We start from the raw sequence: 15,180 nt of genomic DNA, 5'->3' as shown, positions 1-15,180 counted from the left end.
TATATATATATATAGATGATATTGTGTAATAGTAATATTTAATGTTTAATATTTAATATTCGATACTTTTGGTTTCGTAATTTATAGTACATTCATTTCCGGTACTCTCGTTAGCACTGCCAATTATTGTGCTTAATTGTGACTCTAAAGTGTCTCCAATTCTTATTAGATCATGGTATTCTCTTTCGATTGAGTCGCTAATTGAAACCAATACATTATTATCGTTACCATAGATTATACTCAAAAAATTCATGCTGATGCCAATACGATCCATTAGGAACGATACAAACGGTAACTTACAATCGTACTCATATAATTTCCCTTCAAAATATTTAACCAATAACTGATATATTTTGCTATTCTCGCCTTCTAATTGAATAACACCGTCTTTGCTTTCTTCGATAATACAACGTCTCCAGATGCTCTGTTGGAAATATTTACTGACTTCATATCCTAATGAATGTCTATAGATGCAAGTTAATTTTAAAGCTTCGTAAAGATTTTCAACACTGTCCATCATGCTCAACATATCAATTATATATTTGATATTAATTGACTTGTCATTTTGAATGCAATATTTTGTCTCTTGGAACTTTTCACCAAACTCGTTATTGGCAAATGCTTGATTCATTGATATTCCTGTAGGGTCTTCTTCCAATAATTTCTTAATTCTTGTTTGATGATCAATTGTGTCGATATCGCGCTGGATTTCAATCATTTGATTGGCATCAAAATTCTCATCAACTAATCCACTCAGTTTTGCTATGTTCAAATGTAATTGCCTTTCAGAAATTTCACAACCATCCCCTGCTTCACCAACACTTAAAGTTGTTAAAATATCAGATGCCTTTCTATAATCATTATCGATTATTTCTTGTATCCATGCATATTTATAATATTTTGGTGGGGAACTTAAAAGGAATTTATTTAGCAAATCATGATGATTAGGGAATTTGAAGAACAATGCCTTTAAGTCCTTTGCATTTATATAATATTCAAACAAAATTGTAGCAAATTCATACCCAAACATTTTGAAGTATTGATCGTATAATTCTCTCGATATTTCAAAATCCAATTTCTCTAATATTTCGACCAATCCGCCTAAATCATGGTAGAATTCACAGATTTGCAATGCTTCTTCGTGAACACCAATATTGCACAATACATGGATCCAATTAGCATGGTTATCGTTATATAAAGCTTCCACTTCCTTGTATTCCTCAGTTTCAATTTGTTTCATTGATTTATGCCAGATCATATTTTGGTTTATAACATAATACAATAGTTTAACAACTGTTAGTAAGCGCTGTTTATTTTCGACACTTAAATCATTGTCAGGGAATATAAAGGAGAAGAAAATGTTATTCATGGCTTTGATATTGGTCAAATTTGTGAACCACATTGGCTTATTGTCTAATTCAAGTGGATCTAGTTGTAATGCATCATATCTAATGGATTTTTCACAATTTTCTAATACAGCATCGTAAACACAAGTTATTAGTAGATCTACAATTTTAACTTTTTCTTCAACATCATTGAAACCTACAATCTTTGCTGATAAATCATTTAGAAATATTGTGAATAATCTTGGAAATTCATCTAACTTACCTAAAACGAATTCTTCTAAACTAGAGTCATTAAAAGAGTTTAAAACTAAATCTCTCCAAATATTTGACAAAATAGCTTTATCGGAGATATATTTGAATAATGCTAAACAACATTTTAAGATGCTAATTTTTTCGATTAAATATAATTTAACAGTTGGAGATATTTTGTAATTGAAATTTATTTTAGTGAATTCAATCAAATTGTTAAAATACTCTATTCTTAGATTCAAATGTTGTTCTAATGTATTGAGCATTGGTGGTATATAACTGCCTGTAGAATAAAATATTTCATCACATGAAGTTTTGATATCATTTTCTATATCCGTGGTATCCAGTGATAGACTTTCAGGTAAATTAAATTCGATAGGATTTGAAGTGATTGTCGAAAAATATACTGCTTGGTCAATATGAGATTTAACAAAGCTGACTAGTTCTAATTCTTGGTTATTGTTTGAGTGGGAAGCAATCTTTAACACACCCATATCTTTACAAATGACATAGATAGAGTCTGTGCTATAGCCAGAACCAATAATTTCTACATCTTTATTGAATCTGATAATATCTTCCCATTTTCTTCTTAAAGGAAAACTTGAATCTAATTTTGAACTGATTTGGGTCATTACGACTGCATTATTAAATAATACGTATACTGATAGAGTTGGACTAACAATAGAATCCAGGGCATTTGGTATGAATAACTGTGGCTTATGGTTCAAATCTACTGTTGATTTTGTGAAATAGGTGTTTAGTTTATAAATGGAGAAGATTTGGAAACTATTTGTCTTTTCATCTAAAATGACGGTAATCATCAGGTAATAAATTTCGTTACCGTTTGAAATTGATGCTAAAGTTAAATGAGCTGAAGAAGTATCAGAGTATATTGGATGTGAATCTAAAAATGCTAGAGTACCATGGGCAAAAGGGTATAAATCTTGTAATGAATCTAATACATGTTCATAAATATTAATTTCCAATCGTTTAAAGGATTTTGAGTTTATTGATAATTGCCAAATTTGTAAAGAACCACCTCTTGTAGTGATGTATAGTAATCTTTCACCTTTTCCTACAATTGGACCCTTTTTCAAAGATATAATTTCTTTAGATGAATCTAAATTTCTAAAGAAGAAACTATTCTGTGGCTTTATTAGTTGTTGTTTTAATTCAAGTTTCGGTTTACCTGTTGAGTCCTTTATGGTGATAAATAGGACACGGCCCAATGAAGTAGCAATGATAATTCCCGAAGGTTCACAATTGATGGTCGAAGTGATATTTTCATTATCTTTTAATTTTAAATCCAACACATGAGCCTTTGATTTTGATAGTTTTGTATATAAATTGTTAATAGTGCTTATATCTTCGAAATACAAGAACTGACTATTTTTTTTATTGATGATACAAATACCGTTATTAAATTTTCCTGAGTTGATATTACCACTGGCATTGTTGTTGTAGTTTGCGGTGTCGTTATTAGTTGAAGAAATGGAAGAAGTGAATAGACAAATAGGAGGCGAACTCAAAACAGAATAGTCATCATGTAACGAGATTTTACAAATGGGAGTGTCTTTTTGAATTGAGTTGTAGTTCCATATATAGATATGGTCTAGATCGTTTACTAAAGCTTTTTGCAAAGCAGTATCCACCAAACCTTCGAAATGGTGAGTATCAATGGTATTATTATTACCATTACTGCCAGGTAGAAACGATAGATCGGTAGATAGCTTAGTCACGGAATATTTTTCAGTTTCAGTTAAGATCTTTGTATTACCATATTTATTATTTGAAGTGTATGGAGAGGAGAAGTTTGAATTGGCCGACGAAGGCAGCATGATCAGATCCTCTGTAGTGTTTCTGTCTGATAGATCATCGTCGATAGAAGAAAGTTTGTTATCGGTAGAGTACAATTCCTTTCTCAATTGGAACAAAGAGTTACCACCATCGATATTCATTGTCTGGAAGTAATGTTTTGAGATTTATTTGAATTGGAGTCGGAAATGGTAGAGAAGGGTAAAACCGGTTAGATGAGATGAGGTGAGATTGTGGTTTCTGGATAGCTTGAATATGATATGTGTGTTCCCAAAATAGTTGATTGTGGTTAAAGGCCTGCTGGTTGTTTTTAACATTAGTTTGATCAGTTTTGTGTTTAAATTTACAAAAATTTGGGATGCCCACAAAATATTTTTTGGTGGTAGAGAGAGTTTTTTCTCGTGTTGTTCGTACGACGGCATATGCATATGAAATACAGAATGGGAGAAAAGCAAATTTGGGCACGTGATGACTACAATAAAAAATGAAGAGTGGGAAAAGAGTTGGAGGTAGGGTAACTGTGCAGGTGAAGGTGTTTCTGTTGTTTCTGTCTCTGTCTCTGGTTGAGCCCACCCAGACCAGACCAGACCAGACTGGGCCAAGAAAGAACCATTTGGGAATTGGAATGGCAACCACCTCACATGGGTGCAACTGTCATAGGATCACCAACACTCATATTCTCATTCCCACAACAACTCATTGAGGTAATGCTCTCTTGTACTGTTGTATAGCATCCATTGGTTTCTATGACTCTACACGTGATTCGCATTAATGAACGTCTGTTCTTCTCAACGCGTAAACGTGATATCCACGTGATACGTCCCGGGTAACTCCCCAACAGTAAAGAAAATTTTCCTCCAAAATTTCATCGGATTCGATTCGAACTGCAAAGAAATCACATTTTAATTAAAAAAAGATGCGATGAGATGAGATGAGATGAGATGAGATGATTTTAAGATGTATCTTGTTCTATATATGTAAATAGAATCACATTGGTTAAGTTCCCACTGATATTAAACCAACTGTAAGGTACTGATACTGCTATCGCTATTGCTGCTGGGGAAAACACAATGATCAGAACTGTTAAACCGAAAAATGCTAGAGCTAAGAGAGCTCTAGAGAAAAAAGAAGCAAAACTAATTGAAAATGTTAAAAATGCTTTGTTTGTTCCAGGTCAAACTTCAAATAAACTGTTACATGATGTCATGGTAGACTTGAGTGCTTTGAAAAAACCTAATATGAAAAGATTCGACAGGAAGAACGACATCCATCCTTTTGAAGACTATTCAAAATTAGAATTCTTCAGTGAAAAAAATGATACTTCTTTAATGGTATTGGCTACAAATTCCAAAAAACGTAAGAATAATTTGACCTTCGTACGTACTTTTGGTTTCAAGATTTACGATATGATCGAACTAATGATCTCTGACAATTACAAATTATTGTCAGATTTCAAGAAAAAAACTTTTACAGTAGGTTTAAAACCAATGTTTGTCTTCCAAGGTTCTTCATTCGATACTCATCCGGTCTACAAGCAGATTAAATCTTTGTTCTTAGATTTCTTCTCTGGTGAAACTACCAATTTACAAGATGTAGCAGGTTTACAACATGTCATCACATTAACTGTTCAAGGTGACTTCCAGGAAGGTGAATCTTTACCTCCTGTACTATTCAGAGTTTACAAGTTGAAAACTTACAAAAGTGAACAAGGTGGTAGAAAATTACCAAGAGTCGAACTAGATGAAATTGGTCCTCGTTTGGATTTCAACATCGGTAGAATACATACTCCTTCTCCAGAATTAGTTAAAGAAGCTCACAAGAGAGCTAAACAATTGGAAACTAAATCTGTAAAGAATGTAGAAAGGGATCAAATGGGTGACAAGCTAGGTAGAGTCCATCTAGGTAAACAAGATTTGAATAAATTGCAAACCAGAAAAATGAAAGGTTTGAAATCAAGATTCGATCAAATCGATCCGGAAGAAGAAGATTACTTAAACGACAGCGAAGAAGAATTGAATGCTCACAACAACGATGACACTTACGGTGAAGACTTCGTCACCGCAAATGATGACGACGACGGTACTGATGCTGACAAACATACTGCTAAAAAGCAAAAACGTTAAATCAATCATATTTAACTCTCCATCTTCCTTCCCATTAGATATATTTTTAAACCATGTATAGTATAAAAAGATTTGTTAATTCAATAGACAAAAAAATATAAAGAGAGAAACAGAGACAGATAAGTCAATCTGATAGCTTGAAATTCAATTGGCTGAGATATAAATCTATATATCCACATTAGTATTATTAATGTACCTTAGTTATTACTTGTTCTTATCATTACCTTCAATACAGAAACAAAGCCTGTAAATTTATAACTCATAGTACCGATGAAAAATGTTGGTACAATTAAAAGCATATGTAATGAACTAAACCTTTAATTGAATGGAATCTTTCTGAACAGAAAATAAAGGTGATAGTTGATTGCTTTGAGAGCTGTCAAGGTTGCTATTTGTTATATTTGGTTGTGTGTATAAAGTCAACTTTATTCTGTTGGGCTTTATTTTGTTATTTTCTAGGAGTTATAGCTATAATATTTTATTGTTGTTATTATTACTGCTGGCACTAGTGCTATTATTATTTTGATTTAATCCAGATATCTTGGGATAATATAGCTATCACTTGTTTTTGGTGATTATCAGGGTATACAGATTAACAAAAATTCGATATAATTATAATTTACACTTACGTCGAGGTATAATAACAATCCAAGAGAGGAGGGGAGATTTTAAGTCATGGGATTGAGAACTACATCTAAGGAAATGGATCAAAAGAGTCAAGCAGGTCCTTCAGGTTCTAATAAAAGTTCTGTTAGCTTAGTTAGTTCTTTAATGAGATCTTGGAAGATTACGTCAAATCCATCATCTCAAAAATCTTCGAACTCAAATTCAAATTCATATTCAAATTTAAGTGGGAATAGTAGTGGAGATAATAGATTGAATAGTGGGAATTTCGATGCCATGTCTAAACAGCAAACAGCTGCTATAAAGTCTTCGAGTTCCTATTCTCCCTTGAGATATAGCACTCCTGTTAGTGGTATCTCTGTTGGAGAAAGTCCTAGACCATTACTATACAGTAACCATAGAAATGGAGATCATGAAAGTAGCATTAAGAAAGATGCCTATTTTAAAGATTTAGATGAAGATTGGAGTGCAGTCATTGACGATTATAATATGCCAATTCCAACTATTGCTAATGGGGGTATTTCAAGAAGTAATTCGGATAATTTAACTTCAACCTCTTTATCAAAGGCATATGATCCATCTTTACCTTTATCAAGGAAAGTGACAAACAATTCAATGAAATCAAGTTCTTCTTTGGGCACAAATATAACTCAACAGGGCACTGCTCAAAGTAGTCATAATTTATCATATCCACAATTACCTCAATTACAAAAATCGGTAACTTCAGAATTAAAATTGCAATTGGAAATGGAAAACGAGAGGGAGCTACAAAAGATAAATTCAATTATGCAACGTATAACTAAATTTGATTGCATTGTGAGTGATAAAAAAATCATTAATCAACAAGAATTAAGGCAAATTAGTTGGAATGGTATTCCTAGCATTCATAGACCAAAAGTTTGGAAATTATTAATAGGTTATTTGCCAGCAAATACAAAAAGACAAGAATCTTTAGCTAGGCGTAAAAGACAAGAATATAAAGATGGTATTAAACATATATTCACGGAGGAACATGCAAGGGACGTACCTACCTGGCATCAAATTGAGATAGATATACCAAGAACAAATCCGCATATACCTCTTTATCAATTTAAATCGGTTCAAAATAGTCTGCAACGAATATTGTATTTATGGGCTATTAGACATCCGGCAAGTGGTTATGTTCAGGGTATAAATGATATAGTAACACCCTTTTTCCAAACTTTTTTGACTGAATACTTACCACATTCACAAATTGAGGATGTCGAAAAACTAGATCCAGAATCATATATGACTGAAGAACAAATTGGAGATGTAGAAGCTGATACTTTCTGGTGTCTAACTAAATTATTGGAACAAATAACAGATAATTATATTCACGGTCAGCCTGGTATTCTGAAACAAGTTAAGAACTTGTCACAGTTAGTAAAGCGTATTGATGTCGATCTATACAATCATTTTGAAGCAGAACATGTCGAGTTTATTCAATTTGCTTTTAGATGGATGAATTGTCTGTTGTTGAGAGAATTTAATATGAGCGCTGTGATCAGAATGTGGGACACTTACCTTGCAGAGACATCTGTGGAAACTAGTTCAGGATCATCAACTACTTTTCAATCGACTGGTGCGGCAGGAACTGGATCAGGAGAATCTAATCCGCATACTCCATTGCAACCTACTAATCCTACATTTCAAACACCAGGTTCAGACTATCATTCACCTTCCAGTCACACTAATGCTTCATCAAAAAATATTTCAAGTGGTGAGAATAACAGATTGAGATATTCCTCCCTAAATGAATTTCATGTATTTGTCTGTGCAGCATTCTTGATAAAATGGAGTGATAAGTTGATGGATATGGACTTTCAGGAAATTATTACCTTCCTACAAAACCCTCCTACTGCAGAGTGGAACGAAAATGATATTGAAATGCTCCTAAGTGAAGCTTATATATGGCAGTCACTTTATAAAGATGCAACATCACATTGGCAATAATATACTTCAAAAATTCTTAGGATCAGTACATATTACATAGTATATCTAATACATAATTTCTTATCAAATTAAGATATATACATCTCAAACACTGCTGATATATTTATCTCAAGTATTCAATTTTGATAACTAACTTTTTTTAACGAAATTGCCCGTTTGTCAATAAATGTCATTAATGTTACAAGCTTTCCTTATAAAATTGTTCCCAAATTTCTAATTTTTTATGTTGGATCAAAATTGACAACTCCACAAAGTTTAGGATCTTAGCCTTAATACTGATGAACTTATCAAAATTAAATCTTATTAGTTCCTTTTTGATTTCCTTACCTATTTCATTCCATTTGTATTTTATTCTCTTATATCTATTCTCCAGTAATAGGCATTCATCTTTCATCATATCTACTTTTTTAGCATTTGTAGTGGCTAGAGGTGAGCCTTCAGCTTTATGTACTCTGGTTCTTAATTTCAAGTAGTCATCTTCGACTATTATTAGATAATAGCCAAGTTTGTCCCTTTGGTTAAATATTGCTTTTAAGCTTAATATGGACCTCACGTAGTAGTCTTGGATCATGCATAGTTTAGGTAAATCTCCAAAATTATAATTCTTTAATATCTCATTAAGTTCTATATGAGCCCTGGAAAACTTGGAAAGAAGTATATTTGACTTTTCAAGAAGCTCCGAAGGAGATAGTAGTTGTAATGAATCTGAAAACTCTTCGATTGATTTTAATATTTCTCTATCTCCTAAGTCGATCAAGTCGAGTGATCTGTATAATTGTTTCAAATGCAATTCTAAAATATCTATTTTCTGTTTCTCTTTTTTCAACGTTTCATCTGTTTCTCTATACTTCATAGGTGATATGAATGTTATATTCATAAATGAGGAAGAGTACTCTGAGTCGATACCTCCTTCCCGTATTACCAATTCTGCGTCTTCTTTTCCTAGTAATTTTATTTCACTGATGGCTACCTCTGACAAATCGCTGCTGTCATTTGAAGCGTAGGATCCAGAGAGACGTTCTAATATTCTTCTTTCATTAAAGAAATCAACACTAGTCAAAAATGAGATGAAAGCGTCGTCCTTTTGTAGCACAGGGTCATTTGCAATATCACGTAACATCAGTTCGAACTGAGATCTCCTGTATTCAATAAAATTTACTTGGAACCTGCCAATTATCTGTTTTTCAGGAGGTGGAGGTACTACTCTTCCCCAATGGTTGCTTTGTAGCTGACGATATAGCCACCTCACATCGGAATATCTTCTATACACGCTTGAAGAGTTTGGCTCTAGTAAAGGTGATTTTGAAGTTATTAGATACTCGACATGAGCAGAAGTCATATCGCCCACTTTTATTGGATCAGTAACATTTATGATAAAATCTACTGGTGCTTCGACAATTTCTTCTTCTTCACTACCAGAAACCATTTCTCTTTTGTTCTTAACATGTTCACTCAAACTGCTTTCTTGATCTTCATTTATCGAAAGTTCCAACTCATCAGTATTACTATGGCTAATGTCATTATTATTCTTGTTTGGCAAACTATCTAATAATATCAGTTTATCAATTTTTTTCTTTGGAGATAGAGGATCGTCTACTTCAGAGATATCATCCTTCGAAATGCTGTTGTCATCAGAATTCTTGTTCCTCTGATGTGAAGATCGACTATAGGTGAACAATACATTTCTTTTAGAACTTTTTGATAACGAAGAAGACGATACTTTTCTATCTTTCAAAATATTATTCGATTCAGTATCTAACTTCAAGGGAAATATGTCATCACCTTTGCCAACATCACCGAACAAAGGCTTATTCTCGTCAACAGAAGTGATCTCTACATCAACTCCACTAATATCCAAGCTGCTCAAACTGGGAGGGGCCAATTGATCTATCAATTTTTTATCCTCCTCACCTTCAAGTGTACCTTTCAGATCACTAGTATCCGGATGATCGCCCCACAAATACAGCTCATCGTTACCATGATCATTACTATTGACAACGGTACCAGAATCAATATCGACTACATGATCTAACCCTTCAGTCTTGAGCCCCAAAGAAGTAGAACCCATGCCAAAACTCCCAAACTCTAAATCAACCTTCCTATCACCATTATAACGCTGTTTCTTCTGCTCTACTATATTAGGCTTACCTGTGCCCAGCTCATCCCATACAGGTGCTGTTAAATCATCTTCAAATTCCATCGGACCTCCAAATTAATCAGCAATATATCTAATACATTAACAACAATCTAACACCACCAAATTCAAACCCTAGACCAAACTTATAGTCCCTTAATCCTTCTCTATTTGTCGATCTGATTTCTGATGTGCATTTCCTTTAAATTATCCAACTTTTAATATCTAAAGCCTTTAAATATCGAACTTTGAAATATTTTAAAGAATCATCATTCTGATCACATTTTAATGTTAAATAATGGTTGTAAAAGAGGTAGATATGCTGAAGGAGAGTTGTTGAAGGTGGATTTGAATTGTTGTAGTTGCAGTGTGTGTGAATTTATAATGTCTGATATTGATACTAAGGAGAAATTGACATTAGAGGATGACGGTTCTGAGTTTGAAGTTGCAGTTGGAAAACAGCAACAACAAGAACATAAGCAACAGCAGGAATTGAGGATGAATAGGAAGAGTAAGAATGGTGAAGTTAAGGAGAGGAAATATTCTTTATGGAACTTTTGGTTAAGTTCGTTGTGTTTGAAACTTTTGTTATTTCCTGATTATTATAGTACTGATTTTGATGTTCATAGGAATTGGATGGCTATAACAAATGCTTTACCGATTAGTAAGTGGTATTTTGAGAATACAAGTCAATGGACATTGGATTATCCTCCATTTTTTGCTTACTTTGAATGGTTTTTGTCACAATTTGTTCCAAAGATAGTTCGTGATGATGGCTGTTTAGATATTGTAGAGGTTGGTCAATTTGGTTGGCCAACTGTCGTATTTCAAAGACTAACTGTGATTATCAGTGAAATCTGTCTTTTTGCTGTTTTACAGTATTATATCAATACTAGTAATTTGAATGAAAGAACTCAAAGTTTTGTAGTGGCATCTTCGATTGTTTTATCACCTGGATTTTTAATTGTTGATCATATTCATTTCCAATATAACGCATTTTTATTTTCGATTTTAATTGCTTCAATTGTTGCTGCTAAGCAGAAGAAATACATTGCTTGTGCTGTCTTCTATACCATTGCTTTATGTTTTAAGCATATTTTCTTATATTTGGCACCATGCTATTTTGTCTTTCTTTTAAGGGCGTATGTATTGAACTTTAAAGATTTTAAGTTTAAAAGTTACAAAGATTTGATATTTATCGTTCAATGGAGAAGATTGCTTAAGTTGGGTTCTATTGTACTTGGTATCTTTGGAATTTGTTTTGCTCCTTTCATTTTCCAAATGCCTCAAGTTTTGAGTAGACTTTTCCCATTCTCTAGAGGTTTAACCCATGCTTATTGGGCTCCAAATTTTTGGGCTATTTACTCATTTTTGGATAAAATTTTGGCTGTGGTAATGTTGAAATTCCCTTACGTTCATAGATTTATTTCAAAATTCATTTCTTCTCCTTTGATTCCTTCATCAATTGCTGAAATAAAATTGAGAATGGAGGAAAATAACAATGGTTCTAAAGGTTTAGTTGAGGATGTGTTCTTTGTTATTCTTCCTCAAATCCAACCAAAATTAACATTCTTGTTGACATTATTCTATCAAATTTTGGCTGTCATCCCAGTCTTATTCAATCCTTCTTTCAAGAGATTTATTGGTTCTCTAACTCTATGTGGATTAGCTTCATATCTATTTGGATGGCACGTACATGAAAAGGCCATCTTATTGGTAATCATTCCATTCTCATTCTTGGTTGTGTGTGACAGAAGATTGTTATCTTCCTTTATGTTGGTTGCATCAGCAGGTTATGTATCATTATTCCCATTGTTATATGAAAATCAAGATTTCTTAGTTAAGTCATTATACACATTTGTCTGGTGTATTGTCTATTTCTTTGCTTTTAGAAAGACTACACAATATTCAACCAGCATACAAAGGAGAATATTTTTCTTAGATCGTTTAGCCATGATCTACATTTCTTCATTATTAGTGATGGTATGGAGTATCGAAACACTAGATCTTCTAAAGATCAATCATCAATTCTTGGCTCGTTTTGAATTTTTGGGATTGATGACATACAGCGTATACTGTTCTGTCGGTATCATCAGTTCATGGATTGGATTATCTTGGTTATACAACTTTGACGAACCATTATGGCTAAGTTGATGAATTCAAAAGGGAATATAATATTTATTTAAAGGTAAAACTTTTACATCTATATCCATAAATAATCAGTATGTATAGAATAAAACAAACTTTCGGAATACTTAGTTATTCTTGCTCTTGGTTGAATTTATTATTTTGTCCTTTTACATTCCATTTTGTTACATTCCACTTCAAATGAAGAAACTGCTATTGCTGAAACTTAAACGTTAAAAGCAGAGTTGAATAAATGCAGAATCAGATCAATTAAATAAAACAACAGATTTACACTTCGAATACCATCTTGTTGATTTCTTGTTTTTAATCAATTGACCTATGATGCAAGTTGTCCCTTTACTGACATTGCAAATATATTATTTTGATAGCGCCATATTCATTGAATTAAAGATATCTGCATAAAAACTGATCAACTTTAAAATTACCAAATTGAAACCATCAATAAACTAGTTTAAAGGGTTGATGATCATAAATTGCGATTTGAATAACGACGATAAGGTACCTGATTGTTATTATTATTAAGGATAATTGAGTGTTTGTTATTACCAATGGATATCCGCTATAGTTTTCTTGGTACACTCGATCATTTTCCCTGTGAATTAATAAGAACACTATGGACTATTCAAAGTCTAGATTTAAGTGAACAACAAAAATTAGAAGATAGGAAGAACAATGGGGACAATGGTGACGATAATGATGGTGATAGGGTTGCATTACATATGATGTCTCAGGCAGAGTTTTTAAATAACCTTGTTGATGACCAGATACAGAGATTAGAGAGACAGAAAGAAGAACTTCTAGAATTGCACGAGATAAGAGGTAGATTTGAGACTTTGATGAGAAAGAAAGAGGGTGGAGTTAGTGATGAATCTACTGCTCACAAGGAACAAACAGGGACAGATACAAAGAAAAGACCCAGGCTATTAATTAAGTTGAATTTGAAAAAATACAAAAAGGTACAGATACAAGAAAAGAAAGCAGACAAAATAGTAGTGGAGGAAAAAGTTGTTGAAGCACCAAAGATCGTTCCTCTGGAGCCAACATATTGTATTTGTAAAGATGTATCATATGGACAAATGGTTGCTTGTGATAACCCCAATTGCCCTACCGAATGGTTTCATTACAGTTGTGTTGGCATTGTTAGAACACCTGTAGGCAAATGGTATTGCAGTGAAGAATGTAAACTAGCAACTAGCATAAAACCCAAACGTAGTTCTAGATCAAACGTTCAGCGTGTCAAGAAGATCAAACATAAGCGTTGGACAAGGAAACCTGCACGTCAGTGTTAAGTATATAATTTTAACGACATATCTGTAATTACTTAAGAAACAAAAAAAACTAAACATAATGCATAAATAGATTGATGAAAAGATATTATAATTTGTTCAATTAGATATATAGAAATATTTAAGAAATATATATATGTAAATATTCAATTTAAACAATTTATAAGTCCTTCTTCAAAGTACCCATGAAGGCGTGCTTTTCAGCTGGGGTTTGGAATCTACCCTTACCGAACTTAGAAGCAGTGTCAATCCATTTCAAGGTAACTTCTTCCAAAGCCTTTCTAGAAGTGTTGGTGTACAAAGATTTTCTCAAAGTAACAACTCTCTTCTTACAACCTGGGATAGAACCCTTGACCATAACGAAATCGTTGTTGACCATACCGTATTGGACGAAACCACCCATTGGGTTGATGGTCTTCTTGGTTCTGTCGAAAGAGGTAGCAGCGTTAGCTTCATCTTCACCCTTACCGACTCTGTAAACCTTGTGGTTAATAGAGGTTCTGTGATGGTAACCTCTTTGACCAGCTCTAGCAACGGACCACATAACGTGGGCTGGATGCCATGGACCGATACAAGCAACCTTTCTCAAACCTCTATGGGTCTTTCTTGGTAATCTCTTGGTACCCCATCTGTGGGTAACACCTTCGAAACCGTGACCCTTGGTGACGGCGACGACATCGATCATTTCGTTTTGTTCAAAGACGGAGTCGACAGCGACGGTCTTTTCGAAATGTTCTCTAGCCCAGTCAACCTTTTCAGAGATAGAACCACCGTTCAATTGGATTTCAGCCAAATGAGCCTTCTTTTGAGACAATGGGGTCTTTCTAACTTGAGTGTGGACCAAAACTCTGACAACAGAAGCGTACTTCTTAATTCTGGCCAATTCTCTTTCGATGGCAGCACCATCTTGAGCGTACTTGGTGGAGTACTTGGAGAAAGCCTTCTTCTTAGACTTGTACCAGTTCTTGTAGAATCTTCTTCTAACTTCATCAGACAAATGTTCGGCCCAGACGGTGGTCAAGGATCTCAAACCTCTTGGAGTTTCGACGTAACCGACAACACCGACGACGACAACTGGAGGAGTGTCAACGACGGTGACGGCTTCGACGATTTCTCTCTTGTGGAACTTGGAACCTGGTCTGTCCAAATCTCTAACGATGGTGGTCATACCGGCCTTGTAACCCAAGAAAGAGGTCAAAGCGACAGCCTTTGACTTATCGTCCTTTGGGAAAGACTTAACTCTACCTCTGACGGAGGCAGCTCTCTTTCTTGGCAAGAAACCTAAATGACCGTGACGTGGAGCTTCGTATTTTCTGTGAGACATTGTATTTGTCTGATTAGTGTATACTGTTGTGATTCTATTAGACCTGCAATAAAGGAGCAACTATAAATAAAATTAGAGAATAAATTGAATGAATTGCATAAAGTAAAAGTAGTAATTGAAATAAATAAAATATTATACATCTTGATGAATCAACAAA

The 15,180-nt window shown here is 33.8% G+C and overlaps 7 protein-coding genes across 7 annotated transcripts; 4 read left to right on the top strand and 3 right to left on the bottom strand.

The window, feature by feature from the left end:
- Positions 1-52: 52 nt before the first annotated feature.
- On the bottom strand, positions 53-3,553 carry NUP133 (Nup133p; the record flags this gene model as incomplete). Its single annotated transcript, XM_001647353.1, has 1 exon — positions 53-3,553. The coding sequence occupies one exon, from the start codon at positions 3,551-3,553 to the stop codon at positions 53-55; it is 3,501 nt and encodes a 1,166-aa protein (XP_001647403.1).
- A 927-nt stretch (positions 3,554-4,480) lies between these two features.
- Positions 4,481-5,533, top strand: RPF2 (rRNA-binding ribosome biosynthesis protein RPF2; the record flags this gene model as incomplete). The annotated part of the gene is made up of 1 exon (XM_001647352.1): positions 4,481-5,533. One exon carries the CDS (start codon positions 4,481-4,483, stop codon positions 5,531-5,533), a length of 1,053 nt encoding a protein of 350 aa, XP_001647402.1.
- Positions 5,534-6,208: 675 nt separating this feature from the next.
- GYP1 (GTPase-activating protein GYP1) lies at positions 6,209-8,131 on the top strand (the record flags this gene model as incomplete). Its single annotated transcript, XM_001647351.1, has 1 exon — positions 6,209-8,131. The coding sequence occupies one exon, from the start codon at positions 6,209-6,211 to the stop codon at positions 8,129-8,131; it is 1,923 nt and encodes a 640-aa protein (XP_001647401.1).
- Positions 8,132-8,309: 178 nt separating this feature from the next.
- Positions 8,310-10,331, bottom strand: Kpol_1018p74 (uncharacterized protein; the record flags this gene model as incomplete). The annotated part of the gene is made up of 1 exon (XM_001647350.1): positions 8,310-10,331. One exon carries the CDS (start codon positions 10,329-10,331, stop codon positions 8,310-8,312), a length of 2,022 nt encoding a protein of 673 aa, XP_001647400.1.
- A 222-nt stretch (positions 10,332-10,553) lies between these two features.
- On the top strand, positions 10,554-12,419 carry ALG8 (dolichyl-P-Glc:Glc1Man(9)GlcNAc(2)-PP-dolichol alpha-1,3-glucosyltransferase; the record flags this gene model as incomplete). Its single annotated transcript, XM_001647349.1, has 1 exon — positions 10,554-12,419. One exon carries the CDS (start codon positions 10,554-10,556, stop codon positions 12,417-12,419), a length of 1,866 nt encoding a protein of 621 aa, XP_001647399.1.
- A 542-nt stretch (positions 12,420-12,961) lies between these two features.
- YNG1 (Yng1p) lies at positions 12,962-13,702 on the top strand (the record flags this gene model as incomplete). The annotated part of the gene is made up of 1 exon (XM_001647348.1): positions 12,962-13,702. The coding sequence occupies one exon, from the start codon at positions 12,962-12,964 to the stop codon at positions 13,700-13,702; it is 741 nt and encodes a 246-aa protein (XP_001647398.1).
- Positions 13,703-13,859: 157 nt separating this feature from the next.
- Positions 13,860-15,023, bottom strand: RPL3 (60S ribosomal protein uL3; the record flags this gene model as incomplete). Its single annotated transcript, XM_001647347.1, has 1 exon — positions 13,860-15,023. One exon carries the CDS (start codon positions 15,021-15,023, stop codon positions 13,860-13,862), a length of 1,164 nt encoding a protein of 387 aa, XP_001647397.1.
- Positions 15,024-15,180: the final 157 nt, after the last annotated feature.

Source organism: Vanderwaltozyma polyspora, genomic scaffold (assembly GCF_000150035.1).
Source record: "Vanderwaltozyma polyspora DSM 70294 KpolScaffold1018 genomic scaffold, whole genome shotgun sequence".
NCBI lineage: Eukaryota > Fungi > Ascomycota > Saccharomycetes > Saccharomycetales > Saccharomycetaceae > Vanderwaltozyma > Vanderwaltozyma polyspora.
Note: the sequence above shows the minus strand (reverse complement) of the source record. Positions and strands in the feature narration are given on the sequence as shown.